This window comes from Pseudonaja textilis, chromosome Z, assembly GCF_049901715.1.
Source record: "Pseudonaja textilis isolate UNSWEBS1 chromosome Z, rPseTex1.2, whole genome shotgun sequence".
Lineage (NCBI taxonomy): Eukaryota > Metazoa > Chordata > Lepidosauria > Squamata > Elapidae > Pseudonaja > Pseudonaja textilis.
In genome coordinates, this window is record NC_142008.1 from 19,704,168 (window position 1) to 19,717,526 (window position 13,359).

Consider the following 13,359-nt stretch of genomic DNA (forward strand, 5'->3'; position numbering starts at 1 on the left):
CCTACACCTACGGTCATCCAGGCAGCATCCATGCCAACTGTTGAACTAAAACTGAATGGTTTAGTCCTGCTCCAGCAATGCAACCTTCCCACCCTACTGGATCTTATATTCACACACTTTATAGTTCTTGCAGCTCTTCTCTTTTCATGGGCTTACATGAGGGAACAAATGCAATGATAGACATAATGACCTAAACTTTGCTCTTTTTCTATTTAAGAGGCAGTGTGGAGCTTGCGTTCTGATATTAGGTTACATGTTTTGCCATTTCAATGAAATGTCAGTTTGCTGCAAAGGTCCCAATAGTATAAATTATTCATGTGGTTATTATAATGTTTAACTTTTAAAAATCACAAATAATTAAATATTTGAAGAGTCCTTAGCACTTTGTTGTTTCCTTGCAGATATTTCATTACCTAAACAAAGTAATAACATCATCAGTGCTAGAAAGGAGTAGGATTTGCTCTCAGTTTATATTCTAGTGGCTTGTCTGGGCTGTTTGGTAAGAGAGGTCTTGGAGCTTCTCTGGCTGGGCTGTTTACTATTAGCTTGTCTAGTAGTTCCTTAATTGGGGTATTGTTTACTTCTTCATTGTTGGCTTGATATTAATCTTGGAGTTAAACTATGCACATCTAGGTTGCTGATGGGGTGGTATTTTGGTCTTTGCTCCCTTTTTGGTTTGTTGATTGTCTCTTTTACACAGTATGTAGATATTGTTTATATCTATGTGTCTATTGAAGGCTAATTTGTCAGAATGCCAGCTTTATTTCCAGCCAATTAAATATTTTCTGTTAAATAATCCAATTAAATATTTCCAGCCAATTACCTACCTCCATTGTAAAGCCAATCACTTTGAAGCACTGCTCAATCGATGCAAACTTGGATTTATACACAGTATTGTTTAGGACCTCTTGCATTGGTGTCAGAAGTTCATTTTGTAGATAACTAATTAAATGGTGTGGAAAAAAGTGAAAATGTTCACACGGAAAATCAAAACAAGGCGTGCTGGGTTTTTTTTAGTTTAAATTAACTTGAAAACATATTTATTTTAGAATTTTGGGAACTACAGCAAGAAATACAAAGGGTTTTTTGTTTTTTTACCTTGGGAGTTCATTTTCTGGCAATTTATAATGATCTAATCTTTTCTTTTCTGCCAATCCAGCATAGATGTAATAGAAAATATGAAAATTGTTCTCCCCACTGAAACAAAGCAAGCAAACAAATTACAAAAATAAAACCTAAGAATTCCTACTTTATCTGTTTGTTCCTCTTTTGAAATTCATGCTGCATTTTAAACATTTAAATTTATTCTTTTGAAACCTTAACATTTATTGTCAAAGCCATTACATACTTTAGGAAGGGATTAAAGCAAAGTGCTTACACACTGATAAAATATAAAAACAGACCTGATCTGGAAGCAGATTAAAGTTGAGAAAAATAATCTCTTGCTTTATAGATCTGTTAAATTTGTAACACTATTTATATGTTACTCTTGCTATATGTTTTAGTGATCTTCTTTAGCATAATATTTAACAAAAAAAAATGTGATCAGGCAGTTTAGGGTGAATGATTGATTACAGTTGCCTGCTATTTAAGCCCATCCCACATTTACCAATTCACCCATGACTGCACTTAGATAGAGTGTATACAACTTATATTTATTAATTATATAAAATATAAAACATGAATACATAAGTTCATGTATTATATTAATGCAAGTCATGTCAAATGTTTTATGCAAATGCTGTATCTAATCCCACCCCACGACCATACCATTTGAATTCATCTCTATCACATAATTTTTTTATTCGAACCAAAACTTTATTCTAAACATTCCTGCTTTCCTTTTGGGTAAAATGCTTCTTTCCGTTCACTTACCCAGCTTGACATATGACTCTAGACTTTTCTAGAAGATATTCTGAAATTTGAGCGCTTACAACAGTTCCTTTAGAAGTGAATTTCATTTCCAGATATTTCCCAAATCTGCTAGAATTATCATTAATAATAGTGGCTGCATTTCCAAAGGCTTCCAACAGATTGTTGACTTGGATAATTTTTCCTTGAAGAGTCTTGTTATTAGCCTAAGTAAACAAAAAAAAAAATGGAAAACATTTAAAAACTCATCTTCTCAGGTTATGTACAAAATACATATTTTACCAATAGAAGAGACGATTTGTAGTCAGAGTTGAATTGTGGGGTCCTTAGTGCTCTCCGAGCTTGATTGTTTTCTTTCAGGTGTTTACCCAAAGTAGGTAACATCTTTAGTGCTAGAAGATAACGTGGTTTGTTTTTTTCTAATATAAGGAAACTTTGGGGAAAATTTTATTTAAATACCATTAGAACTTCTCAAATAACTGGTATGTTTAATTGTGACAAGTTAGATAATTGTGGGCACACATTTTAATTCCCTGATAGGAACACATTTATCTGAACCCAATATTACTTTTGACAGATACCCTATATAAGAATTCCTAATTAACCAGCCTACTAAAGAATAGAGATCATTTGGCATAGAAACTATTTGAGATATAAACTGAACTCCCACCCCCCTAAGTTTTTAAAATCTGTCTTACCTTTCCAAGGATTGTCAACTGTTGAACTAGCAGATGAGAACTTTGAGTCTTCCCAGCTCCACTTTCTCCAGAAATGACAATACACTAAAATTAAGAACCAGGGATATTTTTGTTATTATTAATGTTCTATGCAATCAAAAATTAATTTAGGGAGTTAGGGATCTAATTTAGTTCCATTTTTTTTTTAAAAAAAGTTTGCCTTGGAAGGGGATTGGGCATAGATTGCATGATGTACATGCCAGCATTTCTCAATCTTGGTATCTTTAAGAATTTCTACATATCTTAAAGTTGCCAAGATTGAGAAACACTTTTTCCAATGTTCTTTTTCTGCTTTGGATTTAATTGCTGCACATTTCTATTTGGAATTATTAGCATTACCTGATCTGACCCATAGGTGACCATTGATTGATATGCAGTATCGGCCATAGCAAAAATATGTGGAGGGTTGCAAGTCTGTTTAGCCCTCATGTACAATCTGGAATGCTGATGGAAAGAAAAGATAAATATTATGTGTTCTATTGTATTGTGCCACATAAAACAATCCTGATAAATCAAAATACTATTACAATGAGAAATATTTGCTACAACATGTCACATTTTTAAGAGCCTGGCAAACCTGACTCTTGGAATAAAACACTTCTCAATTTAATTTCTCAATTGCTCATTTCCCTGGCTTTCTGAGCATACCCAGTTATGGGTAGCAATGAGTATCAACACTAGTATTTAACTAATCTGAAACATTAATTTGTTTACTTATAACACTCAGATTTTCTGTTTTATTTTCTCTATTTCCTCTTCAACTATTTCCATAACGATGAATAGGAAATAACACCTTTGCATACTTGGCACCTCTTTTTAATCCAGTTATTGCTTCTAACAAACAAAGCAAAACACCCCAAGGGAATTTCTATGGACATGGAAACAAGCCATAAACTCTGCAAGGTAGAGTAAGCAAAAATAATTTCTCTTTAAGAATGCTCAGTGCCCAAATTCTGACCTTTCCAAAATCCCTTCAAACCAATTAATCTAATCTTTCCCCACCTTTGTAGAATAAAGATCTAAGTTCCGAAAAGGGTTGACTGCAATGAGGATATCTCCCACGTAAGTATAGATCTGATTTCGGTTGTAGTTCTTTTCGAGCTGCTCTGATATTGTATTCTGTTTGAAATTGAGAGAAAGAGGAAGGAAAAAACCCTAGTTATGTTTTTTTTTAAAGGAGTATCTATACTGAAAAGAGATAAGATTAAGATTTCTTTAGCAATAGCAATAGCAACAGCACTTAAGACTTATATATCGCTTCCCAGTGCTTTTATAGCCTCTCTAAGCGGTTTACAGAGTCAACATATTGCCCCCAACAATCTGAGTCCTCATTTTACCAACCTCGGAAGGATGGAAAGCTGAGTCAACCTTGAGACGGTGTGATTTGAACTGTCAGCATAAGTAGCCTACAGTACTGCACTCTACCCATTGCGCCACCATTGCTCTTTAGAACATACCAACATTCTTAATTTTGAATTCTACCAGCATGATAACCTTTTGGATCCATAAGTCTTCATCATCAGCAACCCATCAGTAGAACAAAATGTCAAGCACTGACTCTGGGATATTTCAAATAGCCAAGCTTCTGATCTAGCAATGAGATATAATTCCTTACTTATCCAGATTCTCTGCTGTGGCAGTGGCTATCCAAAATCTTTGTTCTTTCTTAACTTATTATTTGGAAGCATTTAATTTGAGATATCATGGATTGAATCTTATGAGACATTTAGCATATAAATCTATGGATGATTCGAGTTGGACTACTATGTGAAGTCAGAGTTTGATCTTAGTGTAACTTACACCACTATGAGATTTTTATGGCTCCAAATCTCATAAAAACTTGCTTTTATCTCTTCTATCCTTTCTAGTGGGCAATTTTTAATCTCAGGGCTATAATGACATCATAGATGCAGGAAATTTTAATCATATTTTTGTGTACCCGATTCAAAGCTCCTTCGTTACCTCTGAGAATGTTGGACTTCTACAAAAAATTTTTTAATATCCTTTAATGAACTGGATCCTGGCTTTAGAATGTGATTTATATAGTTGATTCAAAGCAGTATTATCAAAATTGAGACAGAGGGAGAAAACAAAACTTGGGGCTGTGGACTGTGTTCATAATAGCTAGCTGTAGTGATGAATAGATATATTAATTTTATTTATGTCAATTTCTCATTTTTATCAATCTGTCAAATTCTGCCTCTTGAACTTTCTGTTGTTTTTTAAATTCATAGTAATATATGAATTTTAATGTGCATGATTACAAAAATAGTTTTGGTTGCAATGCTCTCTGATATAAACTGTGTACTGATTTCATGAATACATGCATTTTTAAATAATGTACCGTTGTACATTTGAAGAAATACAACATATTACTATACTGTATATTTCTTAATAGAATAGTTTGATAAAGTGTGGAAATCACTTGTTTTGTTTTGTATATTGCAGGAGTGTAAAACTTGATTTCATTGAGGGCCACATCAGGATTGTGTTTGACCTCAGGGATGAAGTGGGGGTGGCCAGGGTGGGTGTGGCCAGGTCAACATCACTCATGTCGGGGGTGCCTGTGGGGGCCTGAACACTCTGCTAGCAAAAACAGAGTTCAGAAGGGCTTCCCAAGGCCCCCGTGAGCAATATTTTGGCTGCAACAGCCTCTTGAAACCCTCTGCTAGCGAAAACAGAGCTTGCAAGAGTACGTATGGCCCTCCTGAATTCTGTTTTCGCTGGCAGAGGCACAGTGGGATGGTCCTTCACTATTTCCAGGATGGCTTCGTGGGCCAGATTTAAGCACCCTACAGGCCAGATGTGGGCCTTGAGTTTGACACCCCTGATATGTTGGTTCTAAGATTTAACGTCTCTTCCTCAATGCTGTCTAGCCTTAACCTAAGTACAGAAAAGACAGATAGGCTTGAAACAAAGACATACTGTACAAAGAAGCCAAAGGTGATTATTTATTTAAAACTTGCATATTATTGCAATTTAAAACATTCCTAACAAAATAAAAATATCTTACCTCATCTAATATTTCTAAGTTTGCCAGATCATCCACTTCCTCCTGATCAGCATTTGGAGACCTAGGCAAATTCTCTTTTTTAGAATGAATACGTTCAACTCTGTAAGAAAACAAATATGGATAGATGTATTCAAGAGCATGAACAAAATACTTTGAATATTATCATAGATTGAGCTGCTGACTGAGCTGCTTAGGACTGCAAAAGTAAACAAATACTCTGATAAACATAGATTTAGATATCCACATTCCTTATAAAGATATTACTTTCATATAGACATGAAATTATTTTTAGGGTTTTTTTTTACATTTCAAGTGGCCCCATTTCAAGGAGGTGAATTAAGAGTTCAACCCCCACTTAGTTTAGTTAATCAAATCTTCTGTGGCCATAGCAGTTATATTTTATTTACTGTTATGGGAAGAATGTAGTGAGATGAGCAATTTATTTTTTTTACTGTAACCGATTGTTATAGAAATCACCTATGACTCTTCTTGTAGCTTATAGAGATAAACACTGAAATGGCCTGAGGCTACAAGGATTTAATACTTTTTTCCTGAGTGAGGTTAGGATTATGCCAAATCAACCTGCTAGCCAAACAGAGCATTTTTCTGCAACACCGCCCACCCCCCAAGTTAGCAATGGAGACACTGGTCACAATGGTCCACTGAACATATGTTATTATTCAAAATTGTACATTATGTTCCCATACAAAAACCCAGACATTTCTGAATCACTGGTGATCATGCATGACTAGCAAGTTTAGCTGTAGAACATTTTGTATATTCACCTAGGATTTTCTTCCTTCAGAAATCTTACAACAATGTGCAAAAACCTACTGCGTTATACTCAACAATGAATGTACAGCTAATGTTGCTGACGTTTGAAAACCAGTATTAACACAGTATTTACTTAGCCACTTCCAATCAACCCTGACTACTCTTTAGAAGGCCAGAGCCTAAAGATGAAACTCAAATACTTTGGATACCTAATGAGAAGGAAGGACTCACTGGAGAAGAGCCTAATGCTGGGAACAATTGAGGGCAAAGAAAGAAGGGAACAACAGAGAATAAGGTGGCTGGATGGAATCATTGAAGCAGTAGGCATGAGCTTAAATAGACTCCAGAAGATGGTAGAGGACAGGAAGGCCTGGAGGAATATTATTTGTGGGGTTGCGATGGGTTGGACATGACTTCACAACTAACAACAACAACAATCCTCCAGCATAACCAGTTAGGCAAGGTTGATTAAAACAGACTAATGTGATTCTCAAGGTTCAACCTGACTGAATTCTGATGAGAATGAAATATAATTCTTTTAGTATATTATAAGCATTTGCTCTCCATTTTATGACTTATTCTCATACATGACATTTAATTTTTTTAGTACTGGGAGGTAAGACAATCAGGAATTTCAAGGCCTGTATGTTAGTCTGGGAAGCTAAACCACAACAAAAATCTTGTAAGAAGGCAAAGAAAACTCAGCTCCACATTGTTTATACACTGATTTGCATCCTGCCTTTCCCTGAGTTCAAGGCAGCATGGATAATGTTCCTGCTGTTTTTGCCTATAAGAGCATTTTTATGAGAGGTTGGGCAAGTGATAGTGAGTGGTACAAAATTGCCCAGAGAACTTCTGTGGCTAAGAATACATCAAACTCTTGGTTTTCCCCTTCCTAGGCAGACATCTCAACCACTAATTTTGCTTAGGGTTTTGAGATTAAGCAAGATTGCCTACATGTCATCAACGAGTTAGGCATTAAATATAATCCTTGAATATTAAAATATCTTTTAGGAACCGCCAGCAATGTTAATGCAAGGTGGAATCTTCCTAACAGATCTGCAAATGCTTCGTGTCTTGTGCATGGCTCGAAGAAGAACAATGTTTGCATTAAACTGAAGGCATTTCGAAGAGGGGAAGCATTATTTGGCATTTAAGGAGATCTGAAATGTTGAAGCAACTGCTTACCCAAGCAGTATGCGGATTCTGCCAACAGGGTGACTTTGACCAAGTCAAGCATATGCGACACAAATGACAGCTGCATGAGCCGACAGCTAATCTGTCCCCTTTCTGTTATTTTTCTTCAACCAAGGACATAGACCTTGAATCAGCCTGTCATTTCCCATGTCTGATGTTAACCACTGCATATAGCACCTTATTTTCACCACGAACATGCAGCAATGTGTTGCCAGGGTGATATCACATTCAGCCTACAGGGTTGAGCAGCTGCTGAATTAAGGGAAAATGAGAAATCCAAGGAACAAGAGGATTACTCTTATTTTTCCTGCTATGTATATTATCTGGATTTCTTTTTAGAACATCAGGGTTTTCTGTTCAAATATATTCATTTAATTTATAAATAATTCATTTACAAAAATGTGTATGCTGCCGGCTCACTGAATTTTAGGTAGCCTAAAGAAACTTAACCTAATTTTAGGGTAAATTTAGGTATTTCAGCTGTTTTTATTGTTCTTGGGGCAGTCCAAGGGAAAAAACAAAAACAAAAGTCAAAACAATGTCTACATATCTGCACCATCATCAAAGCCTTGCCTTATTATTTTTTTTTAACATATGTCGGGTGCATGAGAAATGTTTTTTTAAAAAGCGGCATTATGCTTTGAATGCATAGTCGCTACCTACCACTTTAGTTTTTTGGGACCCCTATTCCCACCTCAGGATCTGCCTGCTTTTTTCTAGAGAAAGACTTCCTCTAGGGGAAGGTAGTTAGTGAATTTCAAGCCATGCCAGTAAATTTCTCAAAACCCAAAAGCTTCTCATTCGACATTATCATCATATTCATACGCCCAATCAACCAAATCTTTGACAGTTTCTGTTTCAATTTGCACAATTACTATTGTCAGTTTTAGGAAAAGTCTTTGTTCCAGTATTTCCAAAGCGTGACAGTCAACCACTTCGAGGATGAACTGACAGCAGGAGCCAAACTATTTATTGTTCCAGCTCGTTTTCTATTCATTCCCAGCCACCTACCTCCTCCTATCTTACTCAAAGCAAAAGGAGGTCACTTTCAGCCCAAGTGTCAAAATGAACAAAAGGGATTTTTGATGGCTCCTAAAATAGCATGGAAAAAGCCCAGTCCTTGGTAAATATTTGTCCTGTGTACAGAAATTAAAATTATTTATCTGATAGGAAAAAAATCCTAGGCCAACTGAACAACCACTATTTATGTTCTAAAATAATTCATATGCATGAGTAGAAAAATAAATCTTGGAGGTTATGATGGAGGTATTATAGAATTGGGTCATCACACAGAGAAATCAAGAGGAACTTATAGGTGTTAAGTAGGTCAATCAACCCCCAATTTGACACTTGATTGCAACTTCAAGGACTTCTAGCTAACATGGAACATGTTATAGTCTAGTGGTTCCCTGGGGGGCGGTGGGATGCCTTAGGCGGGTGGTAAGAGACAAGGGGGGCGACAGGGGGGCACTAAGACATGGCAGGGGGGCGTTTGAGGTGCCGGCCCCGCCAGCTCACGGACTGCCGGCCACGCAGCCCATTGACTGTTTCATCGCTTCGTAGCCGGCGCCTCGAATGTAGAACCCGCACACGGTGAGCCTTGCCAAGCCTGGGGGTGGGGGGTGGAAAGAGGGCGCCTTAAGCTGGCAGGCTGCCCTCTCTGGTGGAAGCGGCGGAGGAGCGCCAGAAGGCCCGAAAGCAAAACCCTCCCGAGGCGCGCAATTAAAGGGGTGGGTGGTCCAGCATTAGGGCCCCCTTCCCCGGAGAACAAGGGAGCGCGCAGCGCCCACCCGGCCTCCGCCTCTCCAGCCAGCCGGGCTTGCGCGCAGGATGCGGGTGGTGCAGCTGCGGCTCTCCAAAGCGCGTGGTTCGGTTCGGTTCAGCTCTACGTGGCCGTCCTGGACCTAGAACCTAGCCTCCCTTTGCAGCCCGGTTCTTCCGACTGAGCCCTGCGGTTGCTTGCTTGCTTCGTTTCCAAGTGATCATTCCCTCCGCCTCTGCTGGTCTGGGCTGCTTCCACACGCCTTCCTCGTCCCGGGCGGATCATAAAGATGGTCGGAACATTTCACTAAAGTTGGGAGTCTCTGAGCGTGTGCAGAGTACCTCCCCTTGCTTGGCCCGATGGCATTGCAAAATTAGATGCCAAGAAGGGCTGGAGAAGGGGCAGAGGGGCAGCTGCATTAAGGAGCAGAAAGATCTTAGCCATGGTTTATTCATTAACTAAGCTGGAATCAAACAGCATGCTAAACTCTAAATCAGAATGGCTGGGTTGATATATCCAGCCCGTGTTTCTCAACCTTGGCAACTTGTGTGGACTTCAATTTCCACTCTGGCTTTGCTCTACTTTCTCAAAGCCACGGCTATCGCATTCTTTCTTTCTGTCCGTCCATCCGTCTGTCCATCCATCCATCCATCCAAAAGGTCTGCCTGTCTGTCTGCCTGCCTGCCTTTCTGTCTACCTACCTACCTACCTACCTTCCTACCTACCAATATAGATAGATAGATAGATAAATATCTATCCATCCATCCATCCAAAATGTCTGTCTGTCTGCCTTCCTGCCTGCCTGCCTACCTGTCTTTCTGCCTACCTACCTACCTACCTTCCTACCTACCAATATAGATAGATAGATAGATAGATAGATAGATCTATCTATCTATCTATCTATCTATCTATCTATCTATCTATCTATCTATCATCCTTCTATCTATCCATCCATCCATCCAAAATGTCTGTCTGTCTGCCTGCCTTCCTGCCTGCCTGCCTACCTGTCTTTCTGCCTACCTACCTACCTACCTAGCCCCGCAAGTACATTGGGAAAGTAGAGCAAAGCCAGTCTGGGAGGGAGGGAGGGGGAGAGAGAGAGAGAGAGAGAGAGGGATGATGCATCTGATTGAAATGAGGCCTAATTTAGACTGAGGCCCTTTTCCACATTGAAGCATCTTTGGCTTCTATTAAAGGTTTTGTGAACAAAACATGGTCAAGACTATCAGGAAACTCTCACATTTTGTTGAGGCCTTAAACAGGATCCTTTGGACCAGATCTCCACCCTAAAAATTACTTTTCCCTGATGTATTACAGTGCCAATTCCGAAGAAGGCAAAACCAACATGTACTGGTAAATTACAAGGAGAACACACACACACACACACACACACACACACACACACACACACACACACTCCCTTCTAACCCTGCTGGAGCAGGTAATTGGACTAGAATAGATATCTCATTATCTTTCTCCTCCCTCCCTCCTTTATTTCTTTTTCTTTCTTTCCCTTTTCTCTTTTCTTCCTTCTCTCTCTCTCTCTCTTCTCTCTCTCTCTTTCCCTCTTTCAGGCTTATCCCATTGACTTGACTTGACTTGCTTGGGCAAGTCCCCCCAGTGCAGTGAGCTCAATGGGGTGGACCTGTGGGGCTGGGAACGCGGCAGTGTCGGCATGTTTGAAAAGTCGAGCAAAGCCAGAGGTCGGTAATTTTTGCTGCAAAGAATCACAAAAGCTTCTGGGTTGTGCACAAGAAGGGACACACATGTCAAATGCAATTCAGCAACATAAAATAATGAGATACAAATAAAACAAATCAACAAGAATCGGCAAAGCATCTCTGATTAGACTTTATTCACTGCTAGAATCTAATCAGAGATGCTTTGCCAATTCTAGTGCAATGACCTGCTCCAGCAGGGTTAGAAGGGAGTGTATCACGAGTATGTGTGTGCATAGCTATCAAAACTCCAAAAAGGGGTCAAGTATCTCTTGGGTGGCTAGTCATAAATTAGAAGGCTTACTAAACAACTGGCCATTAAGTGAGGACCACGCCCACCCAGTCACATGACCACCAAATCACACCTACCCTGTCATGTGACCGCAAGCCATGCCCAGCCAGCAAGCCGTGCCAGCCAGTCACATGACCAGCAAGCCATGCCCACCCAGTCACGTGACCAGCAAGACACACCCTCAAATTAGGCCAGGCCCACAGAAATTTGAATCCCACCCCTGGGTGGGGGGCACTGAGGATGAGTTTGTAGCACCAAGGGGGTGGTGGACTGAAAAAGTTTGGGAACCACTGTTATAGTCCATCGTCTATATTGGCCTGCTCTATAGTATAATCTATTATAGAGCAGGCCAAATTAAGGACAACTGATACAAAAAAAAATTATTGATTCAATTTTTGGTCAAGGACTCCTATTGTGCTTCTTGATGGGAAGTAGGAATTCATTCTGTTGCCCTCATTTTGGAGCAAAATGTTCTATATTTTCCTCATCACTTGTTACGACATTCTGAATGAACCAAAGTAAAGACACCTATTTCAGTCCCCTTCTTGAAGATACATACTTATAAATGCTCTCCAACTATTCTAAATGAGCAAACCTGAACCTGCTCCCATTTTCCTGACCTTCTGTAAAGGTCTGAAAACTTGGCTCCACAATTTGGTTTAGGGCCCCAGTAGGGGAGTGCTACCCTGGAGGTGGTTGATGGATTAATAACAGATCCCACCTCACTCACTGTACAACTTGTTTCTACCCTCCTTATATTTCTGCATATTACCAAGAATGGAGAACCAACTGGGAGCCTAGGGAGATGCACTTAAATATTTTTGAAGGGCAGCAACGGTGGAATCCCCCCCCCCATTTGAACGGTGGGTTTTTGTGTTCATTTTTATAACACTGAAAAAATATTAGGACTTATATTACAATTTTGATGTAATATAAAATTGTGCTACAAATCTGTGGCAAAGATACTGAACAATAGAACAAGAATTGGAAAGGACTTTGGAGGTCTTCTATTCTAATCCCTATGCCATTTCAGACAAATGGTTGTCCAATCTCTTCTTAAAGGGGTCTTGGTCACAAATTTCCATTTTATTGCATGCAAACCTTCTAAATAATAAATGAAATTGTTTCACCAAACTTCCTAGAATTAAAACAATAATTTCAGGTAACTATAGCAATTATTAAGCATTATTAGGTTGCCAGTCTTCTGAGTTGCAAAGAGTTTGTAGTCTACATATCTTGTTGACTTATTCTATAAGACCTAGTCTAACCAAGATGCTTAAATAACTTCCAGTGCTCTTGTAATTTCTAAAGATCACCTTGTTAATCATGGCCCAATGTTGTAGGGCTGATTAATCTGTGGGTGTGACAAATCTCTGTAATAAAAACTAACTGGATCAGCTATACAAACCACAAACATTACTGCAATTCTTCCTGACTGGCAAACACAACTGGACAGATACAGCAACAGAAGACAGGCTTATCTGCCAGGCAGCGCTTGATGAAATAACCTCTTTCCTTGAGTGTCAGTTTTAGTCACTTAATTGCTATGCACTGGAGCATGTTAGGATAGACCAAGCTGTCTTTCTATGGGCCTACTGGAGGAAAAGAAGGAGAAATAATGTTCTGAAAAGACAGAAGCCCTTTATAGGACTACACTAAGGGTATTCAAAAACTGAGCTTGCTGTGTGTTATCTGATGAAAATAACTAAACAATTTCCTAGAGATGGTGATGGTACACAAGCTAGTGGAATAGTAAAGTGCAGATGTCTCGATGGATTAGAGCAACAACCACTACAAACACAAATTAGTGTAATCATTTCCCAAATATTGGTGTCCATACTGCAGTTCTATGTTACAGTGATAAACCAGATAGTGGACAACAGAAAGTCGACTTCCACAGGGTTGTGATGAGGAAAATGCAAATCTTGAATATTTGTAGCTTTCGAACTAGCCTTCCAGAAACTCAGCATCTAATGGAATCATACCCCTCTGAC

The 13,359-nt window shown here is 39.0% G+C and overlaps 1 protein-coding gene across 3 annotated transcripts in view; it reads right to left on the minus strand.

Annotated features, from left to right (window-relative positions):
- MYO3A (myosin IIIA) overlaps positions 1–13,359 on the minus strand; it is a 102,850-nt gene that overhangs the window by 69,166 nt on the left and 20,325 nt on the right. For 2 of the 3 annotated variants that reach the window (XM_087918527.1, XM_087918526.1), the window contains exons 5-11: positions 5,623–5,722; positions 3,612–3,728; positions 2,949–3,053; positions 2,571–2,654; positions 1,876–2,078; positions 1,099–1,197; positions 828–942 (exon numbers count right to left, since the gene is read on the minus strand). In XM_087918527.1, coding sequence (XP_087774653.1) covers positions 828–942; positions 1,099–1,197; positions 1,876–2,078; positions 2,571–2,654; positions 2,949–3,053; positions 3,612–3,728; positions 5,623–5,722 — 823 coding nt within the window. The remainder of the gene's footprint in view (positions 1–827; positions 943–1,098; positions 1,198–1,875; positions 2,079–2,570; positions 2,655–2,948; positions 3,054–3,611; positions 3,729–5,622; positions 5,723–13,359) is intronic. The other variant, XM_087918528.1, reaches the window with a different exon arrangement.